Genomic DNA, 26,458 nt, shown 5'->3' with positions numbered 1-26,458 from the left:
TGCAGTGTACCAATTTGGTGGGAACGTGGCTATAGTAAAGGTAATTACAGATACGCAGTGGCTCCAGCTGTGCTTTATTATTTTTTCTGAGGGAAAACAAGTAGGTGTCTATTTTAATTGTTCAAATTGACGACTTGAAACATGTTGTTTATTAGAGTAGAAGCCTTAATTTGGAAACTCGAACGAGAAACCAAAGATTCTTGCTGAACAAATGTACTTTAAAAGCCTTCATTGATTTTTTGGGGCGGGGGTCTTAGTGGAAGGAGATTAGTCAAAAGTAATAGCAGACTAAAAGTTTTACACGGCTTTAAAAATCAAAGAATAATTGTAGAATAGATAAAGTCAGATGGAGAGAGAGAAAGAAGCTTGCAGGTTCCCTCACCGAGTCTTTGAGAGCCATGAAGCAGTGGCACATCCAACGTCTGGTGGTGCCGTCTCTGCAGATATAGGAGAACGCCTTGTCATAATTTCGATCAGGAGCACAGAAGGAGACTTTCTCTATGGTCTGGTCCACAATGAGGTCCTAGAAGAATGAGAGAGAAAAAAAAGACAATAGATAACCCGCTATTTCCGAGCCGACAAGGCCTTTTCAGTCCCACCTATAAAAGTCAGCAACAACACATTATTGACACTGGGCCCTCTTTAAATATCTGGGATGTTTGCGCCACTCGCCTTTCCTTCTATGAAAACTTTATTCAGGCTGCCTCAGTGTCTACAGATGAGACATGAAGGGGGGCATCACTTCCTTCTTGTATATTTAGGGGGGCCGAGCTCACCTCGTTGACACTCCAAAAACAAAAAAGGGAAGCGCAACACAAGAGCCGAGAGGCAGATGAAAGGGACAAAGGAAGACAGAAGGGCTCACACACGCATCCACTCGCATCCTTTTTGGCCTCAGAAAACAAAGAAAGGGGTCGAAGATGGGCGGGGGGAGGGAGCTAGAGAGAGAGAGGGCGGATGCGGGGGAGAGAAAAGAAAAGTGGATAAAGAGAAGGATGAATAACAGGCCATTCATTGCAGCCAGTGAGTGAATGCAGGGAGCTGCTGGTACCAAGGTGAAAGGCAGGGCAGAGCAATGTGTCTTCTTTTCAGACAACTGACTGTGGTCATGTGATGTCTGCTTTGGAGTCAATGTGCAACAAATACTACAGTACAACACACAGGCACACACCTCCATAAAGTGCAGGAAAAAGTCAATCAAGTAAGTCAGTGATATGCCCACTGGGTGTGCGCATGCGTGCGTATGTGCGTACATGTGATTCATGACCGCAAGGAAGAAAAAGGCATGGCGACGTGTGACGGTGTGTGTCTCATCTATCTACAGAAAAGGATTTGAACTTTGCTTTCTATTAGTGCATCATGAAGGTCAAGCCTCAAACACGCAGTGCACTCAGTCTGCGTTTCACAACTTCGTCATTGACTGAGACTGACACAGAGAGGAAAGGTCATGAAGAGCCACAGGGAGACCAAAGTGGGAGGGATATCAATGTATACTACTGGATATCATACAAAAATAGGTGATCCAAGTTCTCTGTGGCAGTGGCAGCTGATTTGTATTTTATTTTTTTTAATTATTCTAGATTGGATTGCATTAGGAGGATGACTTGGTGTTTTGTTGAGCATAACAATCAGAATTAAATTATACAATAATCACACAACAATGTGTGCAAATCCCTAATCCGGTTGGGTCTGTTATTTAATTGTTAAAAATTGTGAAGAGTACAATACTGTACAGATATTTACCACAACACTTTCTGACAACCATTTATTGTGATGCCAACCACAGCGATATATTGTGGGGCAAGACACAAATGTGTCACTTCCGTCCAAATGGGAAGAAGATTGTATTGTTCTTGTGATATGTGTATAAACAAACAAGAAACAACAAAATGTTGGATCCCCAATATTGTTATTCTTTTCTTTTCTTTTTTTTAATCTTTACACGATAGTCTTTCAATAGACTACCCTCCACTGATGAGGAAACAACAGCTCATCTATCTGATTCTGATTCTACAATAGCTGCTGCCTTTTTTTTTTGAAAGTCATATTTATTGAAACCATACAATAATGTTTCTCTCGAGTAAAAAGAAACATTTATTATTTATCATGCAGGGAGTTGGGTTGGAGGAAAAAAAAGATTTATATTGAGAGTAAGCTCATAAAAGTGAAAGGATTTGTAATTTTGCAGATGTATTGTATAGTTCCATTGCCCACTCTCGGACATATTTGGCTCAGAGCATAAGAAGCACACACAGAGGTGGTGTTATTGAAGCGAAGCCGGGGGGTTGTTGGAGATGTGACGTTGTGTGTGTGTGGTTTTCCAACAATACGAAAAGAAGGCACGTAAGGGGCTTCTCCATTGAACTCGCGCTCTCCTTTATTCTCTGCAGCTCTTTACTCTGATCTACTTTTAAAAGAGTTCCCGGTGAGCTGCACTCACACAAGGAGGCGGCCTCTCAGTCAACAGACATTCCCCAAGTGCAAGTTCATGTCTGAGCTCCTCCTCCCCCCTGATCACCTTTGGAACGCCGCGAGGACCAAGACGGTGTTCAGAATTATTATTATTATTATTACAGCTCCAAGTATGATGTGTGCAGCGTAGCTTCTAGACTGTAACGTATAACTGCAAACTATAACCGCAATAATAGACAGTAAAAGATTACCTCGCTGATAGTTAATCCAAAATGAGTGTCTTTGAAAAGGTGGAATTTTCATTTCAGTGGACCGAATAAAGGTTGATTTTAAATGTGATGGACAGTCGAGAGTAACATGTTTGGTTCTCTCAGTCAAGCAAACTAATGCGAATGGCTGTAAGGTCACGTTTATTTTGGTTGTAAGAGAATTGATGTGGGTACAAAAACGACAACTTAAAAACATGCTTACCTTCGTTTTATCATCCACCACCCTGAGTCCATCAGCTGACACCCACAACACTGCCTTCACTGTCTTTTTCCCGCTCTGCAAGGACCAAAAAAAAACATGGAAGAGAATGAATCCTGCACAGCCTTACAGGATGGTTACACAGTTAATTGTCATTCTTGTCATGATGTATCATAAGCCAGTATTAGCATGTCAAGTTACTTGCCATACTCATGATGTCAAATTACAGTACATCACAGGGTGGTGGTTGGAAGAGTGGAGGAGGGCCATAAAAATATGCAGTCAGAAAATATATTTTACAAGGGAGGGACCCAAACCTTATAACACATGGGCCAACTCAGCCTAGGTTGGACCTTAAAATACTCAATTGGACTTTCAAAAGAGTCTGTGGGATTTGGAACGTGTGAATCGGGGAAACAGAAAGAGAGCACGAAAAAATTATCTTTGAACCATTGTGTCGTCGCCTACCGCCCCAGTTACTGCATAATCCCAAAGAGAGTAAAGGAACAGAAAAAGATAGGAAGCAATTTATGGAAGCTGAAGTTGAAGAAGGCTAAATGAGGAGGTGGGCGAGGGATTTAATAACTGGAAAATAGTGCTGGAAAATAAATATTTAGTACACTATTATTATGTGTGTATCAAACATACAGTATGTTTCCTGGTTGTGGATCAGCAGAAATAAACTAGGAAGTTACAACATGACAACAACACACTCCACATCTCCAAACAAGGCTCAGCAAATGTTTGCCTCCGTAGGTATCTATCAAGTGGGTCACGATAGCCGTGCTGTATGTCATCATTAGAAATGGTTTGATGTCAACGCTACACATGATTTTTATTTGTGCCAGTGTGGCATAGTGTACACATTTTCTGCTCTGCTGACACCTGCAGGAACAGCAAAGCAAAGGTAACTGCAGAGAGTATTGAATGTCTGTGTGTGTGTGTGTGTGCGTGCGTGCATGTACATATATATGTATATGTAGTGTACGTATACTCACAATTTTAAGCTTTTTCACCGCCTCCTCGCACACATGCATCCCTCGAGACTCCTCCACCTCCACCAAACCCAGGTACTGAAGACCAAAGGATGATGTTATTTTGAAATACATTTCACTGTTCTCAATCCCTGTTATTAGAATCAAAAAGTCCATTGAAAGCGAGGACGAAATGGAAATGATAAAAGGAACCATCATCAGGACCCATTCACTCTTTCTATTGCTGGCATATTATGTTGGAACTGATGACAGGACAGAGAGGGAGGCAGGATTGGAGTCATTTGTAACAAGAAGAATTCTTGTCTCTCTGGTGCGTGCTCCTACTGTATATGAGAAGCCTAGAAGGTACACAATTACATCATCTATGACAGCGACAGGTCAGCTCCAGCAAAGCCACAACGCCCCTGAATGTCTTTCGGACATTCAGTTTAATTTCTCAGTGAATATAATAAGTCATGGCAGACTAAGCATGAAAAAATAAACAACCAAGGGAATCAAATGTCCTCTGCTAAAAATCCTGACTTCAAATAAAATAAAAAATGTAAATACAGTTTACTGTATATATGAATATGATACCTGCCAATGTTACTGCAGTGTAAGCAGGCAGCTCAGATAATTGGTGTTATCGCAAGCATGACCTCATCGAAATGTATTCACCGATCGAAAGTGTATACGCAGATACATCTACCCAAACACACCACAGAGGCTGTCTTCTATTTAAGTCAGTCCAGGCCAAACTAAACGATGCATAATGTTTATCAATATAATGTTTATTTACTTTAAAGTCATTGCCTGATGTTGTCACTTCTGACTGATTTCCATGTGGTGTGGGAGTGTGGAATCAAAAAGATGCTGTAGTTGTAGCCACTGTAGCGGACATGCCACGCAAAACATGCCGCCCGGCACCGCAGCCTCGCACTACCGCCGCTCCCCGTAGACGATAGAGGCTGGCGAGACGCAACGTCACACGAAGACGCTAAACGAATCAGCCGACATAAACCATCAAAAACAAGACACAGACATTTGCTTTGCCATGCCGACGCCAAGTGAATCACGGCTGCCTGGCGCTTCAAAGCGGGGACCCAAGGATGCCGAGTTCGCCCCCGGACGCTAAGTTAATGAACTCCCGGCCAGTCGAATAATTGCGCCAACAAAGGCGCCTCCACCCTGTTGAGTCCCGCCACTTGGGAGTTGGAACAGGCAACAGCGACACCCACGGGCGACGGAACGACACTACAGACATGGGTTCATAGGACAGTCTGTGACTCGACTGGGAGTTAATATTTTAAGAACTTTGCATGAACGCCACTCGTGACTGTATTGATGCAAACCTGAATGTCTAACGTCGAATCTGTTGTCAACTGAACCAGATGAAATGTTTCACCCCACACCACAAATGTCACATGGGAAATAGTAATGTTCTCCACACCACACAACATTTGAAACATTCATTACAGGTATGAAAGAGCATGCGCGTGGAACAATGCAAGTTGAGGAAATGGTCTCGTTATCTTAAATCCAATAATTAATTGTTTTATTCCACTGGTTTTACACCACAAAATAATCCTAAAATGGAAAAACAACACCAAAAGGCAGTCCAGCCCCTCTGTGCTCGTGAAGGTGGTACCCTTTTTGTCCCGCTCCAGCCATAAAAGGGGCCGGAGCTGGGATCAGTTGGGAAGTTTTTTGGGAGCTTTGGTGGAGAGGTTTTTCCTTTGGTCTCACCCGACCAACTCGCCGACGACCGGGCCAGGCAGGACGCCCGCCTCACCCGAGGTGGCAAGGACACATCGGACCATCCCCGCCTGCAGAGAATCCTGCAAGCGCTCCGAGCTACCCTGTTTGGGGGCCCGAGCTTAGTCCGGGGGAACGGAGGCGGACGCAACGCGCCCGCTCCGAACATTTTGCAAACAGAGACACCCGAGAGATGTCCTGCCTGGACTGGTCTACTAAAAGTACAGATTACTGCATATTGGGTTTATATTAATGAGACCACGAGTCCTCAGCTATATGCATTCACTACACGTCCATTCTGCTCATCTCACGTCACAAATCCCTTTCTTTGTCAATGTTCGTCTGTACCTTGTTTGTTTTGTGTTTGTCTGTGTTTTATCCTGTAGAACCCCCTTTTTATTATTACATTTCCTAGAAAATTCACCACTTACATTGATTGTGTGTGTGACTGCGTTCGGAATGAAACCTCTGGAAAGTCTAGAACTCAAGGTTTCTAAAGTGTAGCCACCTTCCGATAAGAGACTGATGAAAAAGATTTGTCGTCATTTCGCCTCAAGTTAAACTTGTAAAAATATGACATGGTGCCCCTCATATTTATTAAATATCTTGATTTATAACGTCGTAATTTTAAATTACGATAACCCGGAAGTGACGCAGGCGCCGCTTCCAACTCGCCACAACACTAAATTTGAAGTGGTTATCAAGACCTGCAGTGAAAATGTTGCCACTCTTTAAGTGGGACAGTTTTAACCAAATATCTTGTTCTTATCAAAGGTCTGTTTTTGAGAGCAAAAACGCTTTTGAGAAGAGATCTCAAGTGTTAATTAAGAAAACAAACAAGGTATCATTGTTTCCCTCTTAACAATGAAAGGAGGACATGTGCGTGAGAGTGCGTTTTATTCGTTCATGAATTGCAGTGTTGAGTGTGTGCCGCTCAAGATAATAAGCTTGATAATTCTTCTACAGTGAAGTGTACATTTACTGGAACCAGCAGGGTCATTCCTCCACAAGTCTGTAGAAGATTAAGAGTACAGTAGAAGAATATTAAAAATACATGTATGAGTGGGACCATGGGAACAAGCAGTTGGTGTGTACTGCCTACAGTCCTTTTTGCAGCTGCATGTGAACAGGCGTCGTTTTATTAATGTTGTCTGTATGTTCAACAAGAACCTCCATCTTTGACTCGATTGTTCTTTCGTACAAGGCTTGTTCATTATGTGCCCCTTTTATCTGATTGTATGACTCTCAGCTCATATCTCCTTGAGTCTCTCCATCCCTTTTCCATGTTCCCATCTCCCAAACAGTCATTTCATCCAGTCTCCTCAATCCATAAATCAATAAATGTCATTGTTGCTCCAGCTCTTCTCTCTTGTGGAGTAGGTTATCAGTCTAAGAGACTATTGCTTCTGTGTATGCGATCGATTGCAAAATGGGAAAACAGGCCTGTGCTTTTCTCATTGGCAAAATAATAAGGTCCCTATTTTCCATAGGTTAGTTATGCATGGATAAATAGTAGAAGAGTCAACCCACTCAACCTAAGTCTAAAGATTTAGATTTGGCCATCATGTCGCTTTTGACATTGTCATGTATCTCAGCATAAAAAACAAACAAATGATCAGTCATATTTAGAAATAAATATTGTACACTTTTCACTTTCTGTCGTGAATACAAAAATACTGACTGCAGAAAATGAAGATAAAGAATGGCAAGGAAAAAAAAAATTACACTGATTTTTGATGATGGGGATTAAGAATTTTAGGGCTAAATATCATGGGTATAACATCCATTTTCTGAGCCGCTTCTCCTCACTAGGGTCACGGGCGTGCTGGAGCCTACCCCAGCTGTCATCGGGCAGGAGGCGGGGTACACCCTGAACTGGTTGCCAGCCAATCGCAGGGCACATACAAACAAACAACCAGTCACACTCACTGTCACACCTACGGGCAATTTAGAGTCTCCAATTAATGCATGTCTTTGGGATGTGGGAGGAAACCGGAGTGCCCGGAGAAAACCCACGCAGGCACGGGGAGAACATGCAAACTCCACACAGGCGGGGCCGGGGATTGAACCCGGGTCCTCAGAACTGTGAGGCTGACGCTCTAAACAGTCGGCCACCGTGCCGCCTCACGGGTATAACATAATACAAAAATCGGGGCTTAGGAAGGCTTACCCGGACAGAGAAGTTACATTTGCCTTTGCGTACAGCCTCCTCGTCTGCCTGCCACTGATGTGGTCTGCTGGCCTCGGGGACGTAGGTGGGCTTCTTCCTCCTCAGGCTCTGACGAAGCTTGTTCATCTCCGGGGTTACGTGCTCCCTGGTACTGGGGACATAGAGAGAGAAACTAGTTTATGTTACTGTTACAAGTAAAACACACAAGTTGAATATTTTCAATTTGCACAGAAGAGAAAACAATGCGGAAAAACATACGATTATTCTCTGCATTATGACAATTAAACAAAACACTAATGAACTAATATTTCATATTGTTAAGTTTAAAATTACAAGGAAAAACCATCGACTACATGATCCATTTCATCAGGTTTAGCTTTGTTAAACCACTCAGGTGAATTTCAGTGGCTCACTGTACATTTCATGTCATCACGCTGTTGTATTTTGTAGCGTTGTAAAACTCCAGTGCTTCATAAAGACGCGCTTGTCAAATAACATATTTGGGGTATAATATAGCTGTATGAAAGAGGTACATATCGGAAACAGCTTTCAGTATGGTGCAGTGCTTAATTTTTGCATACGTACTTGACCATATTGATCAAAACGGAGCCTTGTTATCTGAGTAAAAGCAACTTTTTTATTCGGTCCTTGTATTGGATCTCATTACATTGTGCAGATGTACCGATTAATGAGTCCGCTGGGCGTAACGAACAGCAAAGCTTCCACATGCTTTCGTCATTCGGACTGTGCACATCCTAATCAACACAGACGCTTGTCTATAAACACTATTCTGTCTGTGTTGTTTAATTGGAGCATTGCAATGCTAATTTCCCGGCACAATGAAACATGACACCATTCAAACGCGGCCTGCTTAAAAGGGGTAATTACTGTTTTCATTCCGTCACAGTCACATTTGTCACAGGAGAGGCAAACATTTGAGTGTCTCTAGCCTACTGCTGAAATATAATGGCTCTTTGCAGCATCACGGTTACAGTATTTATGCTAATGGATTTACATTGCTGTTACTGTCTAGTATCTGTGTTTTTGGTATAACAGTTCAAAAGAGACACTCAGTGCGGTGTAACCATGCACATCACATCACATACAGTACAGATGTCTAACAAAAACTTTTAACACTTCCCATGATGAAAAGTTGGTCGTGTTTTTCTTTTTCATAGAAAAGCTACACATTAAAGTCATTCAGTAATCCATTCATCTTCATATCCTGAGTTTAAAGGATCAGAGACACAAGCCGCAATGTTTTCTTACCGTCTGTTTGCCCCAGAAACGGGCGTGCTGGCTACAACAGGGTGTGAAATTGCACAACCCCGACACCGAAGGCATATAATGTCCATAAAGTATCAAATCTGCAGACTGAGGAGAAGAGAAAACCCCTTCTGCTACACACATGGGGTCTGGGTGCTAATTCAGATATACGTCGTATATGCACACTCAGACACGTCACTTCTAATAACCACTGCTACAGCAGTGGTAATGACTGGCGTGCCGGAAGCGTGTGTAAATTTACACTCGTTCTCACTTCACAGGCGTGTGTGTAATGTGGATTACTGATATGCAACGGCTGCAAAACAGCTTGAGTGGCATTACTCATTCCTGGCATGTGAGACATGCGCTCTGTGCCAAGAATGGACACACACTGACATACACTCCCTCAACGTGCACACATGCCGCAGCTTGTGCCATTCATTTCTGGGAACGGTACCAAGCACCAGAGCGTGTTCAAGTAGGGTGAAAGAAAGGAGGCGCTCGCCGGGAAGATCCCACAGTACTGCCCACATATTGGGCTAGGTGGGAGTGGATGAGCTGTGGTGAACCGATTACACTTTCTTGTACGCTAAACTATCGAGAGCGATGTACCAGAATTGACGAAAAGCCACACCAGAAGGAGAAAGTGTGAAGAAAGCAAATGGAGGAGAGAATGTGCCTTTCTTCATGGATAAAATCATCTACAGTAGTTCCGTAATGATGTCAGGAAGCATTTAACAATCAAGGATTTAAGAACACATGACAACCACTGAGAATTCAGAGACAGTCAATTTAAAAGCCCAACAAGCGAAGAAAGTTCAGGTACTTAAAACAACAAGGACAATAACAACAAAACAAAAATCAGGCCTACCACATAAGGCAGCAAACAGGTGGCACGAAAGGAAATACAACTCACTTTTAGATCAGTACTCTGAAGAAGTCAGGATTAGTTTTAAGTTAGTTAGTTAGTTAGTTTTTAATAGACAAAGGCATGGTAAACTACAAATGTATGCTTGGAGACAACCAGATTGAGTCCCACCTGGGATAATTCAATTGTTTATGATAATGCACACATATTTGCATCACAAAAGTTGCTCGACACAACAATCAGGCTCTGATAAAGTCAGCTCAAATTAAACGGAAACTCTAAACACTCTTTTGATTGACATTGAATAAATGAGAAAAGAGATGAGACGCACACAAAATCTGAGATCATCTGTGAATGGCAAATGCGTTTCCTCCTTACCAAGAACTTGTAACAATAACTACCTCAATTTAAAGTTTCACATTCCTCATACTACACTGAGAAAAACTCAAATGTATTTTATTTTCACAAGAGTGGTTATTGCTGGGAGAGGCATTCATCGGTCAATCCTGCTTCGACACTTTCTGAGTGGCGTTCGCCTGTTTTTGCCATGCCCGCTTACGTTTTTGTCCAAACACAAAAACCATTAAGTATTTTAGTAGGTTTGAAATACACTGTTTTCTCTGTCCTGTGCTAGTCCTTACATTTGTCATCTTCTTAGTGGACCTGAGGTTTGTAACTGTCTTACCTCTGGTTATTTCACAACTCCAACCCACATTAGATGCAGTGTTGTCAAAAAGGATTTGCCCCTTCTCAAATTCTTTTTTCTTTTTTCTTTTTTATTTTTTTGCATAGTCTCCCCACTTTAATGTTTAAGATCGTCAAACAAATGTAAATATCAGACAAAGATAACCCAAGTCAACATAAAATGCAGATTTTAAATGGTTATTTTATTTATTAAGGAAAATAATCTACCTGGTCCTGGGTGAAAAGGTAATTGCCTCCCTTGGTAAATCATGAATTAACTGTACCTAATCACATTTAATGGAAAGCCAAGTTAATTTTCACTGACCGAACCCAATCCGGATTACCTCCAGACAATTCAATCAAGAATTCACTGACTTATTCACTTAGAACCTGTCTGACTAAATGAAGTCGGGCAAAAGATCTCAAAAAGCTGCAACAAAATGCCACGATCCAAAGAAATTTAAAAGCAGATGATAAATAAAGTAATTGCCATCTATCATTCTGTAAGGGGTTACAAAGCCATTTCTAAATCTTTAGGACTCCAACAAACCACACTGAGCGCCATTATCCACAAATGGAGAAAACAATAAACAGTGTCAAACCTTCCCAGGATTGGCCAGCCGACAAAAATTACCCCATGAGCACAGCGACGACTCATCCAGGAGGTTACAAAGGAACCCAGGACAACATCTGCAGAACTGCAAGCCTTCCCTGCCTCAGTAAAGGTCAGACTGTTCATGACTCAACAATAAGGAAGAGATGGCATCCATGGCAGAGTTCCAAGGCGAAAACCACTGCTCATTAAAAAGAACATAAAGGCTCATCTTACTTTTGCAAAGAAACCTCTGAATGATTCCCGAGACATTTGGGAGAATATTCTATGGACCAATATGACGAAAGTGGAACTTTTTTGAAGGTGGGTGTCTCGTTACATGTGGCATAATGTAACACAGCATTTCAGAAAAAGAACATTATAACAAGTCAATCATGGTGGTGGTAGTGTGCTGGTCTGGAGCTTCTTCGCTACTGTAGGACCTGGATGACTTGATGTGATTGATGGAATACTGAATTTTGATCTTTACCAGAAAATGCTGAAGGAGAATGTTCAGTTCATGTTTGTGACCTCAAGTTGAAGTGCACCTGGGTCCTGCAGCAGGATAACGATCCAAAACACACCAGCAAGTTAACGTCTGAATGGCTTTTAAAAAAATAACAATAATAAAAAAGGTTTTGGAGTGGCCAAGTCAAAGTCCAGACTTGAATATGATTGATAAGGTTGTTCTTAAAATCTTAAAAAGGGCGTTCATGCTTGAAATCCCTCCAGTGTTGCTGAATTACAACAATTGTGCAAGGAATAGTGGGCCAAAATATCTCCACAGAGATGCGAAAGACTAATTGCTAGGGGGGGGAGAATTTGAGAAGGGGGCAAATACTTATTCACAGCACAGTAGAAAGTGTGGCCACACAGAAGTTAAAGAAGCTCATACCGATTTTTCTGAGCATCACGTTGCGAAATAAGGAACAATGTTGTCGTAAACTGCCTTTACGAGAGAGTCGCTGGAGACCCACCGGGGTGGAGACGTTACTGGGCATGGAACTTGTAAACGCCTCTCATAGTTGTGACCTAACCCTGTAAACAAGAACCATATGCGCAACTTTTTGAAGCAGCGAAAAGAACGTACATTGAAGCGTGAAGAAATAAAAAGGTCCAAATGAAGAACATTCAAGTCATAAAGCCATCAGCACCTTTGAGTAGACTACACAATCCGGAGGCTTGATGCCAAAAGAAAACAGCAATTTCCCGTCCAAACATCTGCAATACATTAGCTCACGCTACTTCTACAGCGTTGATATATTACATAGAATCTGAAGTCTCTTCACCCTAGCTGACCACTCATGGACCTCACAACAGCCCCCAAAAAAACAACCAATAAACACAAGCTGAAGTATAAAAAGATGACTGGAAATCTCAATCCATTTTGTGATCCTGTTCAGGGTCACCAGAGCGGCTGGCCGCCAGTCAGTCACAGGGCAAGTGTGGAGAGCACATTGAGTGGGATTTGATGGCATGCCAGATGTATATAATATTTCTTCTCACTTTCAATCATGATACATACTAGTATGTAATTGGTATGTGCATATGCGTGTGCATGTTTGTGTGTATTACGTTTGTATAATCTGTACTAAGACAACATGACCTCATGTGTTCCCAGCTGTGTTTAGTGGTCACCAGATGGGATTCTGATTGATATCTTTGGCTGGACTCCCTTCCCTTTCTCCTTCTCTCTCACATGCATAGACACACATGCGCACACAGGCACACACACACACTGGATTTCTCCGTAATCCAGATGTTTTCTGTTCAACAGCAATTTTGGGAAAATAGGACATACTCCTCCCTTACACTTCTTCAAAACCACGTGGTAGCGAAACCCACCTCATGAGAAGCAAGAAAGACGAAGACACATGCGTGCATGTGTGCGTGTGTGTGTGTGTGTGTGTGTGTGTGTGTGTGTGCATGCAAAGTTGAGTATGACTCGGAAAAACAAACAAACAGCAACTATTTCAGGATACGTAAAAAGCAAAATCTGTTTGACATTTGTTTTCCAACTTGGTCTTTGACTACTTTGTAATAATGATGACAAACAACAGTAACACTTTTTCGTATCATGCAGATTGCATTTCAGTCAAATGACAAAACAAAATAATTGGTAACAGCATATAGCTAAACAAATTGAAAACAGGCAAATACAGCGGCTGACATTCGTATTTAACACATTTTTCTCACGAAATGTACTTCCAAATGTGCTATTGACCTCAAAATTTCACCAGATTTTAGGAACAACCCAAAATATCCATAGATACAAAGAAAGTAGAACAAATAAGATCAGAAATTAAGTAGTGTGTAAAAACGTGAAATGACAAAAAGGAAAAAGTATTGAACACCTGATGAAAGGGAGGTGCAAAAAGGCATGGAAAGCCAAGACAACACCTAAAATCTATCAATAATCAAACCCTTGTCAGTGCAAATGAATATCAGCTGGTTCAGTACTAATTGATGGCCTACATAAAGGTCTCATTGCACACACACACACACTCGCACACACACACACACACACCACGACTAAAAATGTATCTACTGTATCTCCATGGCCTTTGACACCCATTTATTTTTTTGGTCATTTAATAAAAAATCTTATTGATTTTACTCCTCATTTTTTGACTCACATTTACGTCTTTAAAATTTCTTTACTCACCGACCTTTGTATTTTATGTGACCTTCTTTGCCTTTGGTGTTATTTATTTATTGCTTTGTACAGACAGCACTTGGGTGCTCTGTGCTTGCTTTTAACGTGCTTAACAAAGTTGGATTGGATTAGATTGGATTCTCAGGGCATTGAATCGATCAGTGGACCGTTCTGGTTGTCTTAGAACACGGGTGTCTAATAAATTTTAGTTCGCGGACCACATTCACCCCAATTGGATGTCAAGTGGGCCGGACCAGTATATCTGTGGCCTTATAAGCTAAAAATAACAAAACAAAAAAATTAACCATATTTTGAGTGCACTTAATTACAATTTCATTTGGGAAACAAAATCACATTTATTGATTGGTATCTAGTTGCAAATCTTGTTTCAAATGATATGAGCAATCTCAAATGTCATAAAAATTAGTGCAATTTCAACATCAGTGTTTTCATTTACAGTTGCAACTTACAAATCACAGTAGATCTATAAACTGTATGTACCTCATATAAATGTGTCTGTGTCTGTCTGTGTGTGTGTGTGTGCGTGTGTGTGTGTGCGTGTGTGTGTGTGTGTGTGTGTGTGTGTGTAATGCTGAATTATTTATTTAGAAATCATTTTAAATTTACATACATTTCCACAACCATCTGGACATCTTTAAGAGCTCAACTGACCCATCAGACCACACAAACTAGTGTGGGAACTTTTCAGAATGAAAGTGTGGTTATCCTCCTGCCTTGTAAATGTATACAGGCATATTGACAGAGTGAAACTAAAAAATGAAGACAAAATAATTGTATTCCATCCATCCATCCATCCATTTTCTGAGCAGCTTCTCCTCACGCGGGTCGCGGGCGTGCTGGAGCCTATCCCAGCTATCATCGGGCAGGAGGCGGGGTACACCCTGAACTGGTTGCCAACCAATCGCAGAATAATTGTATTATTTTTTATTATTAGGGACATACAGTGGGTACGGAAAGTATTCAGAACCCCTTAATTTTTTCACTCTTTTTTATATCGCAGCCATTTGCTAAAATCATTTGAGTTCATTTTTTCCCACATTAATGTACACACAACACCCCATATTGACAGAAAAAAAGCGAAATTGTTGAAATTTTTGCAGATTTATTAAAAAAGAAAAACTGAAATATCACACAGCCATAACTATTCAGACCCTTTGCTCAGTATTTAGTAGAAGCACCCTTTTGAGCTAATACAGCCATGAGTCTTTTTGGAAATGTCTTTTTGGGAACTTTTTGGTTTAAGTCAGGGCTCTGCCTGGGCCATTCAAAAACAGTCACAGAGTTGTTCTGAAGCCACTCCGCTTAGGGTCATTGTCTTTTTTGAAGGTGAACCTTCAGCCCAGTCTGAGGTCCTGAGCACTCTGGAGAAGGTTTTCATCCAGGATATTACTGTACTTGGCCTCATTCATCTTTTCTTCGATTGCAACCAGTCGTCCTGTGCCTGCAGCTGAAAAACACCCCCACAGCATGATGCTGCCACCACCATGCTTCACTGTTGGGACTGTATTGGACAGGTGATGAGCAGTGCCTCGTTTTCTCCACACATACCGCTTAGAATTAAGGCCAAAAAGTTTTATCTTGGTCAGACAAGATAATCTTATTTCTCACCATCTTGGAGTCCATCAGGTGTTTTTTAGTAAACTCAATGCGGGCTTTCATGTGCCTTGCACTGAGGAGAGGATCCCGTCGTGCCAGTCTGCCATGAAGCCCCGATTGGTGGAGGGCTGACTTTCTAGAACTTTCTCCCATCTCCCGACTGCATCTCTGGAGCTCAGCCACAGTGATCTTTGGGTTCTTCTTTACCTCTCTCACCAAGGCTCTTCTCCCCCAATTGCTCAGTTTGGCCGGACGGCCAGCTCTAGAAGGTTTCTGGTCGTCCAAAACATCTTACATTTAAGGATTAAATAACCAGCAGAATTTTTTTTGTAACCTTGGCCAGATCTGTGCCTTGCCACAATTCTGTCTCCCAACCATTTTTTATCTGAGCTTTAAACCCTATTTTTTGTTTTAAAAAAGTCATTTTTACCCAAGCCAGGACTAAAGGAGATGGCACAATGCTGATTTTAGCCTGTTAGCTCCTCTAACATCTTGCTGTATTTTTCAACAATAGATTTTTAAAAATTCTTTTATTAAGTGTCTACCGTATACATTCCTGCGCTGGCCCAGTCTAGTGGCACACCGCAAATGACGTAGAAGGAAATGACGGCATAGAAACGAGGCATTTTGCCGAGCAATATGGGTGGAGCGCGGTTGTAAAAAGTTGACTAAAAATATTACTTTAGCATAAAATAGACATACAAGAATTACTGTGTAAACAAAAACAATAATAAAAATTGCTGCAAATGAACATCTACCTCTTTTCGAGGAGCCGTTGCCTGCCTGCAGCTATGTGGGTGGTCACGACCCACTACTCCTCTCGGCCTTACTGATAAGTTTTTATTGCTTTTGTTAATCCTTATCTCATTTCTTTTAACGTGTGTGTAAGCTGACTTGCTAGTGACCCAGCGATATGGTTTGCGAGAACTTTTATCCACTTGATTATAACTTTGAGTGTCGGAACGCTGCTGCTGCTTCACCACCTGTCATGACATGGAGATGTTCTCACTGCGGGTTGCCACAACATCCTTAATCTCCCTACGGACATCGATCGTCAGTGACATACAGCTGAGGTCCGGAGACGTGACACGAAAAGCATGATCGAGATGGTAAATGAGGAAAAAGAGCAGGACAACAAACGAAAAACATCTACCACATCCGTGAAGTGTCCCGCCCACCCCCGCCGTACATTGAGCCATTGGATTGGTGGATGCGCGTATGAGGCTGCAAAAATAGTATGTTGTACTTTATCACATTTATTAAACCAGAAAAAGATAGATTCATAGTTGGAAGAAGTGGGTTGCACGGCCAGTGAGAGGCACAAACGTACGTACATATACCGCCCATGTACATTTTGGCCACAGGCTAACTTTTTTATCCACAGGTACATTATAAATGACGGTTTTTATTTATGTTTAACACAACGTCCCAACTTCATTGGAATTGGGCTTGTAAGTGTCTATATGTATAAATTAACTAAAACTTGCCAGACGGGCAGAACAATACCCGCGGGACCGACTGGACCCACTGACAGACCAGTTCTGGCCGGCAAGCCGTAGGTTTGACACGCCTGTTTTAGAAGCTGTTTCTCCTCTCGTCGGGGCAGGCCTTCATCAGTTCATGCAACAGGCTAGGGTTGGAAAGTCCACAACAGTCCAGTTGTGATCGATTCAACGCCCTGAGAATGAAATGACCTGGATGAATGAAAATATTCACAGGCATTGGATTGGCTTGGATACACACTGTCTATATATACATATCAAACACTCAACACTCCCAACTCACAGTACCCCTATTCTCCCATGAAGAGGAACAAAGTCAACAACAAACTGAAGCAATAATAAATGTATTACAGACACTAAACAAGCAATCCACAATGAATTCCAAAGTAATCAAAAGCATAAATGCTCAACATATACTGTAATTATAACAAGTAAGCATAACAAAAATCAACAAAGTTAGTAAGACATCCCAAAAAAGGTAAATACTGGACATTCATATTGGTCAGAATCTTACTCCTCTTCTGTATCATAAGCTCTGTGTAGGAACCCCTGCAACGAAGCGCAAGCATGACACACAAACAAATGCTATACTTTACCAATAAAAATATTTGCGGTTCAACTAAAACTATGACAAGTATTTTTTTTTTTTAAATCCTCCTCTTTGTATAAAGTGTTTCAGAGGCAATGAACGGACCGGGCACATCATCCACTCATTCTCACACACGCAAGCGCGCACAAGTGGACACATACACCTGACCCAGTTTCTGGGGCCTGCAGACTTCCACTGACACAGAGTAACCCGGATAAGGACACTACAATTCATGCAAAATTATGTCCCTCTGTTTATCTGTCTCATTCTGTCTGTCGCTTGCCCTCTCTGTCACTGGTTCCCCCCCCCCACACACACACTTACATAAACACACTTTTAGACAACAGGTGGAGTGTGGATTCAACATTTTGGGAAAAAAAGAAATAATAGAGTGTGATGATGTAGATATAAATGAGGCCACTTGTGTTAAGAATGAAGTCTGACCCAGGACAGGGTGGCCTTATTCATTGCCTGTGCATGCGTGTGTGTGTGTGTGTGTTTGTGTGACAGAGAGATGGTTCAGGCTACATGCTGCTGAGAATCAGATCAGCATACCTTGTGGGAAATAACGCTTCTGTATTGGCAAGACCAAGTTACAGATTTACTGTACAAATACCACAAGTGCACATAGTTGAACACAAAAAAAAAACTGTCACACCAAAGATCGACTATAAACTTAGTCTCAGCTTGATTTTGTAATTTCTAGTCTGAAACCCTCAAACTTGACTAATAATGTGAGACTCAAGTGAAGCATGCAGTATACAGTAAAGTAACTTAAAGGTCTCGCATTTTGGCTATTTAGACCTCCATAGAGTGACTCGCTAACATGGACTAAGTATAATAAAGTGTCAATGTCATTAAAAAAAAAAAACACCTTGGTTTTGTCATACAAGTGTCCAGAAAAGGCCCCTCTAACAGCTACGTCTGTTTTATATATATATATTTTGTATCTGTTTTGTATCTGCTTTGTCCATATTTGGCTTGTCTCTGATTGGTTGCCTCTGTGTAGAAGACCCAACCCTCACTACTTGTGAGAGCACACGTTTGTTATGTTGACAGCGCTGGGAGAGATAGGCGCAGAGAGATAGGCGGCGATCTTCGCCAGTGACGTAGATAAGCTTGAGAAATTCGAATGACCTGATTTCAGGCCTCGCGGCAGAAAAAAATCAGGGGAACTCAGGAATGCATGGACGATTTTAATTCCTATTTCAAATGTTTACTGAGGCACCACAGAGACAATATTACATCCAAGATACTAGAGAAAGTTACTTTGGCAAAATATGTCCCCTTTAACTAAAAATTACTGGAAAGTGAATGGACTAGCAGCTCAGTGTTAAAATCCTATAACATAATTCAGTCAGAAGTAGGACAGTGTCCTAAAAACAATATCATAACACAAAATGCACTCTGTAATCGTCAGTCTCTGTGAAAGAGCCAAACAGCCGCGTGACTGAACATTTCCAGGTCAATATTATCGCTGCACAGTCCCACAAATCACTCAGTCACAATCCTCAATTGCTCTCGAGCAACAGCACAATAAGATCAAGAGACTGTATTACAGTAGGTGTGTGAGTGCACGCATGCTGCTGACTGATGTAAATTGACAGCTGAAGCTGACCCATGTGCCTAACCATCAGCCTGGCACACAGTATGACTGCTGTCTCTGTCATTCTCTCTCGCAAACACGCACCCACCCACCCACCCACCCACCCACCCACACACACACACACACACACACACGCACACACACACACACACACAAGCATAGTGTCCTTCCTCACTGCCTTCCATATTGTGTTTCACAGGAGTTGTTGGGTGTGGTAAGGTATTACAGAAAGCTCACCTTAGTCCATTAGCGGGTGCTCATCTTGCATAATACCGTAACTTCTCATGTATAATGCGCACTCATGTATAATACGCAACCCCAAAGTTGACCTCAAAATTCTGGAAAATCCTTCTACCTATGTATAATGCATTTTTACAATGCATGATTTTGCTTCTACCCATATGATTAAAACGAAGTATTATCTGTATTTTATTTTTTTTCAAAGAATTATTCTGTACTTAAGCACTTTATTTGAGCATGCAATCCTTTTTTTTAATTTACTTGCTCTTATTTTGAAATTCACAGCCCTACTTTTATTTAGTAAATTTGAAAACACACAGTTGTGCTTATATGTTTGATTACCCCGGCAGAATTTGTAAGATGGGTACAATTCTTGAAAGAAAACATGAAGGACCAGGCGAAAAACATTTAATTTTATTTTAATGGGATTCAAATTAAACCGTCAAGCATTTCAGAAAAGCATTATCATTCAGCAAAACATAACCATAAAGAAATTCATGATGGTTGTTGTTCAGTCATATTTAAAAAAAAATAATAAAAATTCACAAATTCTGCCAGGGTATGTAAATGTATCAGCGCAACTGTACATATATGCAGTCACACGTAGTACCTCTGTCATATTGGAATGAAAGTGTGGGCCACACCTTTTTTATATCCACTAGGTGGCGGTGGAATTTTGGAATGAAAGTGTACAGCTTTTTCATAACCACTAGATGGCGGCATACATTTATGTGAATGGTTTTTTCCATTTGCCCCAATACCTATGTATAATGCGCACGATTAACTTTTGACAATTTTTGGGAGGGGGGAAATGCGCATTATATACACGAGAAATTACGGTAAGTTTTAAATTGTCCCTTATAGTGACAAAAGCTGCAATGCATTTTGGGAATGTGGAGTGTCATCACAATACAATTTGTTGTCTGCCATACCAATCAACTATAAGAAAATATTTTTTTTTCCAACCCAGAAGATATGGTTTACAGGTGGATGTACTACTTTCTGACTATTAAATAATGATTTGTTTTAATTATTATGATTATAATTCAATTTCATTCAAACATCTCATGACACAAATGTGTATAAATGCAAACAAAACAGATACATAAGAACAAGTAAAGCAGTCCAAAACAATATAAGGAGTTTATTAAATGTGCTCTAGAATTAGTGTTAAATAAAATCATGACTGAGTGTGATTCTGGTTTTATCCAATTTCTCTTTTTCCAATGGGATCTTAAAACAAAATCACAGTCAGTCAGACAAGTAGTCCACATTCATTTGTACTTTCATGTTATTCAGGCCGATATACCAAATAAAAATGTCACAAAAGGTATGCATACTGAAATAAGTAAGATCTCGACTCAATTTACCCACAAATTGACTGCCTCAGTGTGAAATCTGGGCCTGTTTAATACAAAGTTGATTCACAGGAAGCATGACTTTCCTGCATGTCACTGGCATAGATGAGGAAAGATACAGTATATTGCTAAAAGTATTCTTTCACCTGCCTTGACTCACATAAGATCTGAAGTGGCATCCCCTTCTTAATCAATAGGGTTTAAAATGACATCAGTCCACCTTTTACAGCAATAACAGCTTTCACTCTTCTGAAAAGGGTGTCCACAAGGATCAAGAGTGTATGTAGGCAATGTTTGATCATTATTCTATTCGCAGATTTGTGAGGTCACACATTGATGTTGGACGAAAAGGCATGGCTCTCGGTCTGCACTCTCATTCATCCCAAAGGTGTTCTTTCAGGTTGGTGTCAGGACTCTGTGAAGACCACTCAAGTTCATCCCTATCAAACTCTCTCATCCATGTCTTTATGCTACTTGATTTGTGCATTGGTGCACAGTCATGTTCAAAAAGGAAGGGACCATCCCCAAACTATTCCCACAAAGTTGGGATCAATGATTTGTCTAATAGCTCTTGGTATGCTGAATCCTTAAGAGTTCCTATCACTGGAACTAAAGAGGCAATATTTTGGACAATTCCATGCTCCCAACTTTGTGGGAACAGTTCTTCAATTTCTAACACGGCTGTGCACCAGTGCACAAAGCAACGTCCTTAAAGACATGGATGAGAGAGTTTGGTGTGGATGAACTTAACTGGCCTGCACGGAGTCCTGTCATTAACCCGATAGAACACCTTTGAAATGAATTAGAGCGGAGTCTGAGAGCCACGACTTCTCGTCCAACATTAGTGTGTGACCTCAAAAGATGTGCCTCTGGAAGAATGGTTAAAAGTTCCCATAAACACACTCCTAAACCTTCGTGGGCAGTCTTTCCAGAAGAGTTGAAGCTGTTAAACCTGCAAAGGGTGCACCGACGTCATATAATTTAACCCTATGGATTAGGAATGGGACGTCACTAATGTTCATATGTGAGTCAAGGCAGGTGAGCGAATACTTCGGCAAAATAGTGTACATAATAACTTTTTGGGCAAATTAAGTGAAATTGGATAATTCATATCATATATTATTCAATCATATATGGTACATGCATAGGAGACAACATGTATCTATTAGGTTTTTCATTTTTGTATTTTAAATTGTAACAGTTAAATCATTTTAAATGGTACCATATACTGTATTTTAAATTCTGCGATTGGCTGGCAACCAGGTGTACTCGTTCCCGATGATAGCTGGGATAGGCTCCAGCACCCCCGCGAACCTTGTGAGGATAAGCGGCTCAGAAAATGGATGAATGGATGTATTTTAAATTGGTTGACGTGAACTTACACTGTAGATTAAATAAAAATGGTTAAAAAAAATCAATGCTACCTGATTTCTTTTGTACACATCGGCATTGGAGGGGGCATCTTACAAAATCTCGCCTGCAGGGTTCCCAAATGGCTAGGCCCGATTGTGTTTGGGTGTGTCCAAGCGAACAAAGGAAGGTCCATAAATGCATAATTGAATGAATTTAGTGTTGAAGAACTAGCATAAAACAGCTCTGAGATTAACAAGAACAAATATAGTGATCCATCTCATCCAACGCACCACGATCAAAGTGCAGGCCGGCCTGTTAATGCTTATCGCGCTCACTAAGCTGCAATCTGTAACACAACAATGGATGAGCCTGAAAGACACTGGAAATGTGCCGGGAAAACTTAATTGAGTCAGGAAGAGGAGTGGCTATTTAATATGCAGCGATGTTATTGCAGGTTAGGCTTAGTCAGTTACATTTACTTGGGTAACTTTTGGAAAAAAATTAATTGTCAGAGTATATTCAATGCAACATACTTTTAAACCATACTCAAGCATTTATATAAAGAAAGAACGCTGCTCCCACTCAATTCCATTAAGTTCTATTGCATGCACTACTTTTGATAGTGTAATCTGGTTATTTTTACCGGTGCCTGCGTATCTCTTTGCCTTCTCATCATACTGCACAATATATCACTATCACTATTGCATGACTCACGTCCTTCTGCTGACGTCTTTACCTTTTTATTATTGTGCGTTGCATGCTCCGCAATGTGATGTGCTGTGCGAGGAGGACTTGCATGCGAGCTCCTGCTGGTAGGCGATGTTAGCTGTTTTCAAACCGTTATAAGGCACTATGCCATAGATGATTTTGTTACCTACTGTTAAGTGAGTCAAACAAAGAGTGAGTGAGTGGAACAAAGAGGGAACTGGTGAGTCAGTTGAATTGCTCGTGTTGGCATGCTAGCGCTAGCCGTAGCTTGTGGTCGCTAACCAACTACAGTATATCGGGAACGGGACTCGGACAGTTGTTGTTTTAGTGTTGGCGTTAACATCGCTTTTTCTTTCAAATGATATGTGGCTTATAGTAATTAAATATTAGCACTGTGATTTCCAGTTTTAACAAATTAAAGTTTTTTGTTTCCTGGCTCATGGATTTACCTGCAAATTAGCCCACGAATTGAATTTACACGTTTATAGTGCTACAGTACTGTGCATTGTTAATTATTGTGCAGTATTTATTGAATATTTTTTTGGGAGTATATTCAGATTGTCTATTGAACCTTAAATGTACGTAGTCAGATTTATTTGTGAGCCAATGGAGTTACATAATATTCCTACAAAGTTACTGATTAGAATGCTGCAATAAGAGACATGAGATCAACCCACAGTTTTCAAAGTGAATCATTTATGCGAAGACTGGCCAAAATAACGGTGTGCAATTCACAGTCGGAAGAGGCAGAACATCCCTGGCCTGACATTCAATCCATGTTCAGTTTAGAGACAATGAAAAAAAAACACCTATGTCATGCCATCTCTGTCTGGTGAGCCTACTGTGCTGAGTGTAAACAAAAAAAAGTTCATTTCAGACCATTTGGTTTTGCTAAATTCTCCTTAATGTCATTTTAAAATTGATATAATATATTGTTTTAATACAAGTGACATTGTTGGGCAATATCTGAAGTTGCAAATTCCTATTTTTTTTTCTTGTTCATGTGCTGATTAAGAAAAAGAATTAGACATTACTCACCAGTTAGTACTTGAGTAGTTTTTTCACTTAGTACTTATTAACTATTAATTAATTATTTGGAGGACTAGTTTTTACTTTTACTTGAGTCATATTTTTCAATATTTTTCTTATTTTCTTTAATCAATCACATACTGTAGCTCTCACAACCATGCCGAAGGTGCCACTGACCTCCAAAATTTAGAAACACCAACATGAACAACAACATTCGGAACTGACCAACATTCACTGACCCCAGACTGTCACTTGTGACATAACCCAGTACATTACATTATCTTTCGCATTACAGAGAAGTTGCTTGAGCTCCACTTTATGCCCCGGATCAAGGTCCGATTTATGAAACATCACATCACACTAATGACCTTCAAATCAACCTTACTGTACATGTTTTAGTCTGTCGTGAAAACTGGAGGACCCAGAGAAAAACACACACACACATGGGCAGAACATGCAAAAACCACACAGAGATGGTCCAAGCTAGGAGCAAATGTGTTATCTCTTTCATTTGAGGCAAAAGTTCTAACCACCGTGCCACAATAATACCCAGGTCAGTTTTTATTGGGTCACCAACTATCAATGTAGAATGCTGTATGCTATTTTAATGGAAGAGCCGTGACGAAGTGGTTGAGATCGACGCCTGCCACCGAGGGGATCCCCGTTCAAGTCACGACCAGCAGAAGAATGTGGGCCAAAAAGTGTGGACAGAGCTAGACAGGATGCGCAACGGACTATCAATGCCCCATGACAAAGATACCCTGAACTGCTCCCTGGGTGCTAAAGAAGCACCCTGACTTTTTGGGGAGTAAGTTTGAACCATATTTTGATCAAGTCTTGAGCTGAAAAAGGAAAACAGTGTATGTGAAAAATATTCAGACAAAGTTGGCAGCCTTAGTACACTCTAAGAGAATTTCCAGGCCACCCAAAATACGTCAGAGGTTACCTCATAGTTCTGCATCTTTGGGAAAACAACTGCACTAATAGAAAGCTTTCCACATTTACACCGTTTTTCTTCAACATATTTGTATTCAAAATGTCTGAACATCTCGCCTACAGCCAAACTGTGAACATCAACCTCTAAAGCTTTTTGTTTTTCTCTTCAGCCTAGTTTTAGTGCCTGCTTGTCCAGATTTATACGTACATACATGCCCTCGTCTCTCTCTTCATTTTCACTCTTTTTCTCTCCTTTTCAAACTCAACTTTCACACCCCTCCCTCTCGTTTCTGTCCTGTTGAGTCTGCAGCTCGCTTTTCTTCATTTGTCCTCATTTCACTCATTAGGTTTTCTCACTCTACGCCTTGTTCTTTCTATGTTTCACAAAACACATTCGAGCTGTTCCTCTCTGCTGCCTATTCATGAGGACAGCGGGAAAAGGGAGAAAAGAAAGTCTTGAAACTCCCGGGAATTAAGCAAATCCTCCAGGCTTCACGACATGATTGAAAACATATCTTCTGCTGTGGAAAAGGTATGCATGCCAAATGCCCGTGTACCGCTCTCTATATGTGGATAACCATGCTCCTAAACATAAAAAAGCATGTGTTCAACACAGAACAAATATGTTGTTTGTCTGCATACATGTCGCATGTTTAATCTCTTCCATATGGGCATGTGGTTGGTGCATCTGCTAAGGCTATTATCCACAATGAGCCCTGTGGACAAAGGCTAGACTAGACCTATTATCAGTTTGGCAGGGTCTGAAAATGACACTGTCGCCAATAACACAGCAGCCATCAGGAAAAATATCTAATTTGCTCGTGACCTCTATAGAGCTCAGAGAAATGGAATGTAGTAGTGATTGCTAGCTCAGCAGTGACCCAGTTTAGAGTCAAAACACAGTTGAAAATCAAATCCATATATGCAGGAGAACGTAAATGGGAGTATAAGGTGATGAACCTTTCCAGTTTCTGCGCAAAACCTAACATAACATTCATGCCCTCTGTGACTCACCTGGGTTCGATGGCATCCCCTATCTCACCACAAGAACTCATCGTAACAGAGAAGAGCGCAGATGTGAGAAGCCGAGGTTTTGATACGAGGGACTGTGGCAGCAACAGCAGCGCAAGAAAAAGATGAGCGAAGGAGAGTGAGTGTGTGTGATGATATCGCCACTCAGACTGAGGAGCAGGGATGAGAGCGAGCGCAGCGCCAGAGAGAACCACACCTCTTCTTAAGAGATTAACTTGGAAAAGGAGCCTTTGCACACACATACAGATACATGCAAAGGGACGCGACCCGAACACAATCAGGATTGCCCACGATCCACATGAGCGTCTGTTGTACAGATGCACAGAAACAAACAAATAATGCACAAGTGTGCATGCTCACAGCTGCGCTATAAATAAATGATAAATCAATGTCTGCTCCAAATCCCGGCAGTGGGGAAATACTGGAGAGGCGGGATAAAAAAAGAGAAATAAGAGGAGGGGAGTGGTGGCAAAGAGAGTGATGGTAGGTGCTGACACAGTTTTCTGCACTTCATCTGCTCTTGGCGTACTGGTCAAGAGTACACAACAGGAGAAGGTAAGATGAGGGGCTGGCACTTGAGGATAAGCGCTGGAGGTGGAACTGCACCAGGTCAAAAGGAAGAAGCGCCTGGATTCCTTTATAG

At 41.1% G+C, this 26,458-nt stretch overlaps 1 protein-coding gene across 1 annotated transcript in view; it reads right to left on the bottom strand.

Annotated features, from left to right (window-relative positions):
* Window positions 1-25,950, bottom strand: part of numbl (NUMB like endocytic adaptor protein) — a 34,371-nt gene extending 8,421 nt beyond the window's left edge. Inside the window, 5 exon segments of the mRNA XM_061682480.1 lie at window positions 383-523; window positions 2,884-2,958; window positions 3,879-3,953; window positions 7,780-7,930; window positions 25,798-25,950. Of these exon segments, the coding sequence (XP_061538464.1) occupies window positions 383-523; window positions 2,884-2,958; window positions 3,879-3,953; window positions 7,780-7,930; window positions 25,798-25,838 (483 nt within the window). The 5' untranslated portion in view covers window positions 25,839-25,950.
* Window positions 25,951-26,458: the final 508 nt, after the last annotated feature.

This window comes from Phycodurus eques, chromosome 7, assembly GCF_024500275.1.
Source record: "Phycodurus eques isolate BA_2022a chromosome 7, UOR_Pequ_1.1, whole genome shotgun sequence".
In the NCBI taxonomy this organism is placed as follows: Eukaryota; Metazoa; Chordata; class Actinopteri; order Syngnathiformes; family Syngnathidae; genus Phycodurus; species Phycodurus eques.
The sequence above is the reverse complement of the archived record's forward strand: the minus strand, read 5'-3'. Positions and strand labels throughout refer to the sequence as shown.